General features: G+C 38.8%; 1 protein-coding gene across 2 annotated transcripts in view; it reads right to left on the bottom strand.

Annotated features, from left to right (window-relative positions):
* The window catches only part of mctp2b (multiple C2 domains, transmembrane 2b), a 40,804-nt gene that overhangs the window by 24,410 nt on the left and 7,296 nt on the right, over positions 1-9,098 (bottom strand). For both annotated transcript variants that reach the window (XM_020617171.1, XM_020617172.1), the window contains one exon: positions 6,282-6,452. In XM_020617171.1, coding sequence (XP_020472827.1) covers positions 6,282-6,452 — 171 coding nt within the window. The remainder of the gene's footprint in view (positions 1-6,281; positions 6,453-9,098) is intronic.

Raw genomic sequence — 9,098 nt, 5'->3', positions numbered from 1 at the left:
TGCATTATGTTTGTCTGTGTTTGCTTGCATCAGGATCGCTGTGTTTTCAGTCACAGTGTTCTATGATGAGAGAGTAGTGATTGTGGCGGAGCAGAGGCCAGATGCCAGCGAGGAGGACAGCTTCCAGTGGATGAGTCGAGTTCTCCAGGTGAATCACATCATCGCCTTCTTCCAGTTTTTACTGTGAAGCAGCTTTTTTATAGGTGATGTTAATGATTATTTTGAATAAAAATGTAAAAATTCTCAACCAATTGGTTACAAACAATGGTCAAAAACAGTGATTCATTTTAAATGAATGCTGATATACTTAATTCACTGTGTCTGTGAGATAAAGGCTATTTTTTTTGGACAACACACCACTACTACCCAACAGTCTTGGTCTACATGTTGGTTTTCCTCAAAAGGCTATTGACAGCATCCACCAGGTGGGCCTCTACTGTCTGGCTCTGGTCCCAGCCAACACCTTACCTAAAACGCCCCTGGGTGGCATCCACATCTCCGACACCAAGCAGTTCTTCTTAGACGGCAACCTGCATCCCTGCAACATCCTCATGTGTCCCCATACATGTGTCACCAATCTGCCTAAGCCCCGGCAGAAGCAGCCCGGTATGTGTGTGGAAAAAGGAGATCCCATAATTATGCTGAGCTTTCTGACTGCTCATGGTATGAATTGCACAAGTGGAGATAAACCTTTGGCTCTGTCCCGCACCCAAGAGTCAGTTGGGGTATAAAGTGTTTTGTAAAATGAAAGCATGGCCAATAGTGTTACATAATGCACACATAACAGTTTCTAAATTTGGAAAAGTGTCATGCTGGCTGTTGCTGTGGCACATTTTGGCAAATGGCAACCAATCTGTATCCTTGCAGTGTGAACAGTCACATTTCAGTGATGTTATTTTGCATCCTGTATTTACACTGGATTAATCCTTGTGTTATTTTTCCTGAAAGGTAAAAATTAAACCTATGGTTCATTCTTGACAGGATTACATCTGAGGGGGCAAATATTAAGGTTTCCCTGGTCTTTAAAATCTCTCCCACACCAGTTTTGCCCCTTTCTTCCTCTGTATGTTTTTCTGTCCTCTCTCTGCCCATCTATTTGTCTCTATGACACGTTTTCTCTTGTAGTCGGTGTAGGTCCTGCATCTGTCATGGTGGGCAACCTGGTGGCAGGGAAGAGGATTGCCCAGGCTGCAGGCAGGGACCTTGGCATGATTGAAGACCAGGATCTTGTCCGGAAGGTAGTGTGACTTTGTGCATTGTCCCAGTCTTACCAAGCCACTAACTCTGAATCTGATCTGAATCTTTAGCCACATTCCCATTTTGAAAACAGCCACATACATATTATTCTGAAGGAGCAGGAAACTTTTGTACAGGGCCAGCACCAATTATTCAAGTGTCTTATGATCCTAAACACTGAGGTTTGAAAACTTTCCACTGCCAGTGCAGCAATGGTTCAAGCCTAGGCAGAACTCAGTCTTATAGATTTAATTTAAAAAAATCTGGACTCCTCTCTCTTTCTGCTCTTGTCTTGTCTCTTTGGATGTAGCTCTGTATGTGGCCCACTGTGATGGTAAGGATTATGCACCTTCCTCACATCCTTGTTTATTTCCATCATGCTCTAATCACTTGTGTACTGTGGTTTTAGTTTGTGTGCTTGTGTTAAAATGTGACACAAGCAAAACTGTGCATGTTTTTTTGTTTTTTTTTGTCTCTGTTACAACATATATACCTTAAGTAGCCACCCCTTGTTTTATTTCAGACATAACTTTCACATTCTAAGTTATTGTTCATTATTTTAAGCATTAGATTGGCTCAGAGTATGTGATGTAAATTGTTTTTGCACATTGGCAAGATATAAAGCTGTCTGCTGAGGTATGTGCCACTTTATTTTGTTTTATTTACTTGTTAAATTCAGTTCTTCCATCAGCACAGACCCTCCCTGTACGAGCCCTTCATGGTTGTGTTTGTAATAATGGATACAGTTATTCAAGCACACCCTCACATGTGCAGTTTGTACAACTCATTACATTTTTCTTCTTGTTATAGCATCAGTATTTGACAGAAGCTCTACAGTGGAGGGCACAGACAGACCCGGACCACGTCCTCTTTGTTCTTCTTAATGCCAAGGTGCTGAGCTCTTCACACACTGGAAAATGCAGCATCTCATCAATGCACATATTGAAGTTGCTAGTGGTTGCTACATGAATTAAACCTTGCGTGTCTGCTGACCCCAATCTTGCATTAATTCCACCTGTCCTGCAGGGTGTAACAGTAGGAACAGCGACCTGTGTCCAGCTTCACAAGCGAGCGGAGAAGATAGCAGCAGCGCTCACTGAGAAGGGCAGCATCAACACCGGAGATAACGTAGTGCTGCTCTATCCTCCTGGTAGGTTTGCCTTCAGCTTCCTTTCCCAGTATTACTCCCAGATTAATTAGTGTTAGGCTCAGATTGTTTTCTCTCTTTTTTTATTTTCACTCCACCTTTATCCTCCACCTGTCTCTCAGGCATTGACTTGATTGCAGCCTTCTACGGATGTCTTTATGCTGGATGTGTTCCTGTAAACGTCAGACCTCCGCACCCTCAGAACCTGGCAGCCACACTGCCTACTGTCCGCATGATTATTGATGTAAGTGTGCTCTTTTGTGCATGCAGGTGTGTTATCGCATGCTCATAGACTGTGACCTCCTAAGTCCCAACAAAAAAACTGCAGTTCACCAAGAGTCAGACTAATAACCTAAACTGTAAATCAGTTTTAACTGATGTATTATTGGATTTGTTTTTTTTTAACTATCAAAAATTAGTAACTGTGTCAGCATCTTGTATAAAAATAAGAAGATAAATCATGTTGTGTGCATGAGTGTACTTTTATTTGCTTAGTGCTGTTTTTGTCACTCATTTAATTCTCCCGTTTAAATGAACCATTGTATATATTACAAAAAAGAGCGATAAGAATTGTGCATAAGTTGGGGTATAGGGATCACACCAATGTAGCTTTCATACAGTCTAAATTGTTACAATTTTTTGATTTAGTGGGATATAAGACTGCTGTGTTTATGTATAAAGCCAGGAACAATTTATTACCTGGTGGAATTCAAAAACTATTTAATGAAAGGGAAGGGGGATATAATTTAAGGGGTCAGTTAAATTTAAAAATTCATGTTATATGTACAACCAAAAAAAGATTTTGTATTTCCATAAGTGGGGTAAATCTATGGAGTAATTTAAGTGTGGACATAAAAAATAGTAATAGAATTGATGAGTTTAAACATAAATATAAAGGTATGTGTCAATCAAGATATATGCAAGAACAGGTTTAATGATTAATTAGATGGAACATTGTGGGTGTGGTGTATGAATGTTAATACTCTGTAATAATTCTTTAATATATTACTTGTGTGGTGTAGAAGATAAGTATTTAAGAATGTAATTATGTACGAATGTTAACACTCTGTTATAATTCTTTAGTATATTACTTGTGTGGTGTAGAAGAGAATTATTTATGTAGAGATACTGCTTGTAAACCAATGATGGTAAGATGATGTCATGGGGTAGGACTGGATAAGTCTGACTTCTTCCTACTCCATTCAAGCATGTACTAGGTATAAGCAAATTGATATTGGATTAGCATGTGTGTTGATATATCAACTGTCTTTACATGCTTGAAAGAATAAATCAAATCAAATCAAATAAATAAATCAAACTTTTTCTACACTGTAAAAAAAAATGTCCAGTCAAATGTCAGTAAACAGACTTTTATGACAAGCTCCCAAATTAGGTGCTGCAGCACCCTAGGGTTACGTGGGAACAGGTTAAGGGTGCTCCAAGGTTATCTTGTTATTTTGTGTTTTTAACATCTCACCACCAATGGCAACATTTACATTAATTTCTCCAAACAGAACAAAACAAAACAAAAAAACATCAACATTTGCCAATTAAGAATGGTTTAATGTGCGGATATGCCACAGATAATGACAGGTCTTTGCTGCCAGATGTCACAATAACATAACATTTTCCAACTTGACGCACATTAAAATGCCTGAAAACCTTTGTCTTGTTGTCCTTATACACCTTAAATATAAGCAAATATATACACTGCTCAAAAAATAAAGGGAACACAAGGGAAAATAGGACATTCAACTATGTAATGAACAAGGTATTTAATAAGAATATTTCATTCATTCAGATCTAGGATGTCTTATGTTGTGTTCCCTTTATTTTTGGAGCAGTATATTTTGTTGAAAATGAAAGAAATACAGTACATGTAAGATATTGGTGCAATTAACTGTATTCATTATTTTAATTTTAAATATTGATCTATAAATTAACAGAGCACCTGTTGTGATTGAGAATGGGCCAATATTATAAACTACAATACTGATATAATGTAATATGTATACATACTGTTTCATGGGGGTTGGGTAGTATGACAAAAGGATTGTTTGAAGGGATGCTATGGTATAAAAAGTTTGGGAACCTCTGATCTAGATGACGTTTTATTGCTAATAATTGGAAAGTTAAAGAGTTGCAGTATTCCCAGATTTTCAACTACATGAGTGAATTTTATTTTTCAGCAGACTACTGTGTGAATGTTTTATGATTTATTAGAAATTCCTATTGCACATGAAGGCAGAAAAGGTAATTACTCTATTGTCACTTTGAAGCTGCGAGTAAAGAAAAGAACCAATGATGCCCATTAGCATGCAGCTTTTTGATATGTAATGGATGATGTTGCAGAATAGCAAGATAATCAGTGACAGCAGCCTCAGAGCCCACAGCACAAGAAAGTGAGCAGCACTGCTAGATATCATCCAGTTGCCAGGATGATCAGCAATTAGAGTTTGGGCCTTTCATGTCACAACTAAACATCCAGTTATCTCTCTCTTTAGCTCTCATTCCATTTTTTCTTGGACTTGCCCTTTACACATTACTTATTCATTCATTCATTCATTTTCTACCGCTTAGTCCCTGAACGAGGTCACGGGGGGCCGGAGCCAATCCCGGCCGGCACTATGTGTTCACATAAAGTTTATAAGGGCTACAAGGGCTTAACAGTTGTACTTTTGAAAATAATTGATGGCTAAAAACAACTCTATTACACAATCCTCATTTAATTGTATCACAACAATCTCTGCATGAATGTAACAAAACTGAAATATATATATTTCCTAGCTTTTACATAAAATATCACAAGCAACCGTAACTTTCTTTAGCATCAGTCTCATCGGTTTAACTGCATTAATCCGAAATTTAAGCTTTATCTGTAAATATATTTTAACAAAAGCATAATAAATTGTTTTGGAACAAAATATCCCAATGTTTCAACCAAAATGCATTAATACATATAACCAACCCTGTGGTATTTGCCATGAAAGGTTTTAATCAAAGTTTAAAGCGGTAACCCAACAATGTAGTTTTGTACTTCCATAAAGTGAGATACATATATAGACCTGACAAAAAACAGCAGAAGCTGAGATACCCTGACTCTTTGACAGATTCACCTTGCCTGCAAGAGCTCACATCATGTTTGTAGTTTGTAAAGCAGGCTTTCCATTTTTTGTCCAAGCCAAGATAACCCTGATGAAATGATCAAACTTAACGCAGCTTTTCCTGAGTCATGTTTGTTGTGTCTTGTTGCTTTTCTTTTCTTTCTCTCTCCTCTATCCACTCACCCCAACCGGTCGAGGCAGAAGGCCGCCCACCAAGAGCCGGGGTCTGTTGGAGGTTTCTTCCGTTAAAGGGAGTTTTTCCTCCCCACTGTCACCAAGTGCTTGCTCAAGGGGGATTTGTTGGGTTTTCCCTCTGTAATAATATTGATAACAGTAAGGTCTAGACCTTACTTTGTAAAGTGTCCTGAGATGACTTTTGTTGTGATTTGGCGCTATACAAATAAAATTTGATTTTGATTTGATTCACATACTGTAAAAAGTTAAGACCATTCAGAACCTTTCGAGCAACATTTTAAAAAATGTTAAAAGCTGTTTTTGAATAACAATAGAGGTCTATGGCACAGACTAATAAATTAATCCAGGGCTGGCAGACTGAGAGACATTAACTGTGAGTAGAGGCAATTCATTGTTGGTTTGAATCTCCATATGGGGAGTGTTGAGAATACTGTTAATATAAAAAATAATGGGACTTATACTTTCAGTAATGAATAAAGGTGTTCAGAATTGGAGGAGAAAATGAAAGGAGGAGAGGGGAAGGTTTATGAATAACAAGGACAATTTAAGAGGAGGAGGTGGCTGGAGGAAATGAAAAGCATTAGTCCTCCATCCAGTACCTTGCTTTTGTATCTCTGCTCTCCCAGTTTGAAGCGAACAAAGAGCTGACCTCCCTGAGTGTCCAGTGGCAGATCCTGACCCTGGACCAGAGTCACTAACACAACAGACGTCCACAGCTGACTCTTCTTCAGTGTCTCTGACAGACGGAAGCTCTGAGAAGAACCAGCCGACTGCAGAAGAGGGATTTGAGAGAAAAGTGCAAAGGGGAAAAAATAGATAAAACAACACTCATAACACAATTTTAAAAATGAATGTAATTGGTTACATTTTACCCAGATATATTTTTACTATTTAACATTGCACACATGCATCAGGCAGAAGCAGTGAAAAAAGAAACCAAAATACACGACCTACACTAATATAAGGCTTAAATGGCATAGAGACATGCTCCAGATCAATGCTTTGGACATCACAATCAGCATCCTGGGAAGATGGCCACTTATTAATCTAGAGCACTCAGACTGAAGGCTGAATGAATTAATGAATCACTTTTCTCCAATGAAAATGGACTGATCCTTCATTTCACTGAGAAATTAGGTAAAGCTTGCAGTAGCTACAGTGCAGCGCGGCATCACTTTCTTCCATATATAACAGCCATATACAAACATAATTAGCTGAGCTTACATGAAGACGCTGTCTTTTCTCTGCTCAGCCACAAGCATAGGCAGAAAAAAAAACACAGTGCATAGTCTCTGACATACTACAATCAGCATCTTAAGTGGCAGGGGAACATCTACTCAGAGGCCACTTTATTTGGTACACCTGTTAAGTAATGCAAACAACTTCAAAGCACACATTTGTGGTTGCAGTTCAATCAAAAGACATGCATACAAGCGCAAACATTTCTGACTAAACAAAGAAGCCAGATGTTATAGTTGCAGCAGCTCAGGAAGAAATGCCCTACTCAGACTGATAGATGCATGCACTATAGAGGATGGTGTGTGCAGATAATGATGATGACGAGCTAAAATAAATCATGCACTCTGCAGCTGTTCTGTGAGTGAAAACATTGTAAGTGAGGAGTCTGAACACAGTAGGCAGATTCATCTGATGGATAAGTCCGAGAAATATCCTATTTTTTCCTTTTTCAATAAAAGGCCACGATCAACAAAATTTTATTCTCTCTCTCTCTCTCTCTCTCTCTCAATACTGCCCAATGCTCTACCCCATCTGTGCTCCCTAAAGCAGGCATCACGAAAAATGGAAAGGAGGGGGTGCTCCACTAAGTCAGAAGAGTTTTTCATAGCCTGGAAAGATAGTTTAATAACATATAAGAAAGCCCTTCGTAGTACCAGAACCACATTTTATTCATCACTGATTGAGGAAAATAAGAACAACCCCAGGTTTCTTTTCAGCACTGTAGCCAGGCTGACAAAGAGCCACAGTGCTGTTGAGCTTAACATTCCCTTAGATCTCAGCAGCAATGACTTCATGAGCTTCTTTACAAATAAAATCACAACTATTAGAGAAAAAATTGGTCGGACCACTCCCACAGCTCTCGCAGATGTGCCATCTACTACAATGGCTTTAGAAACATCTGTAAGACCTCATTTATACTTGGACTACTTCTCCCCTATAGATCCCTCTGAGTTGACCTCAACAATTGCTTCATCTAAATCATCAACATGGCTCCTGGACCCCATCCCGACCAGGCTGCTCAAAGACGTCTTTCCCCTAATCAACACATCCATACTAGATCTGATTAACCTCTCTCTATTAACAGGTTATGTTCCACAGTCTTTTAAAGTTACAGTAATTAAACCTCTACTCTTGACCCAGGTGTCCTAGCTAATTATAGACCAATATCCAATCGCCCATTTATTTCCAAAATCCTTGAAAAAGCTATTGCAAAGCAGTTATGTGACCACTTGCACAAGAATGATTTGTTTGAGGACTTTCACTACTGTTTCCGCTGTGCTACCTCTGGTCCTTCGACGAGAGAGAAGACGAGCAGCAGAGAAAGGGACAGAAGAAAAGGACACTTAAAACATTAATTTAAGAAGTTTATGTTTGAGTTTTACTACCAGCCAAAATCCTTGAAAAGGCTGTTGCAAAGCAGTTATGTGACCACTTGCACAAGAATGATTTATTTGAGGAATTTCAGTCAGGATTTAGAGTCCATCATAGAACAGAAACTGCACTAGTGGAAGTCACCAAGAACCTCCTCCCAGCCTCAGATAAGATAGGTTTTTCTCCAAACCTGTCCTCTGAGATCTCAGTGCTGCTTTTGACACCATTGGTCACAGCATCTTACTGCAGAGACTTGAACATGTTATTGGGATTAAAGGGACTGTACTAAGTTGGTTATCAGAAAGATTTCAATTTGTTCATGTTAATGACAAATGTTCCACACAAACTGAAGTTAGTCACGACGTTCCACAGGGCTCTGTGTTAGGTCCAATTCTCTTCACTTTATACATGCTCCCTTTAGGCAATATTATCAGGAAGCACAACATAAATTTCCATTGCCATGCAGATGATACTCAGTTATATTTATCTATGAAGCCAAATGATTCAGGTCAGCTGCTCAAACTTCAAGCATGTCTTAAAGACATAAAGGCTTGGATGGCCTGTAACTTCTTACTTCTGAACTCTGACAAAACTGAAGTCTTAGAAATCTGCTGTGTAATCATGTAGTTACTTTAGATGACATAGCTCTCGCCTCCAGTACTACTGTGAGGAACCTTGGAGTCATTTTTGACCAGGATATGTCCTTTAAATCACACATAAACCAAGTCTCTAGAACTGCCTTCTTTCACCTGCGCAATATTGCAAATTCAGGAGCATCCTGTCTCAAAGTGATGCTGAAAAACTGG

The sequence above is a fragment of the Monopterus albus genome, unplaced genomic scaffold, assembly GCF_001952655.1.
Source record: "Monopterus albus unplaced genomic scaffold, M_albus_1.0 scaffold186.1, whole genome shotgun sequence".
Classification (NCBI taxonomy): Eukaryota; Metazoa; Chordata; class Actinopteri; order Synbranchiformes; family Synbranchidae; genus Monopterus; species Monopterus albus.
Note: the sequence above shows the minus strand (reverse complement) of the source record. Positions and strands in the feature narration are given on the sequence as shown.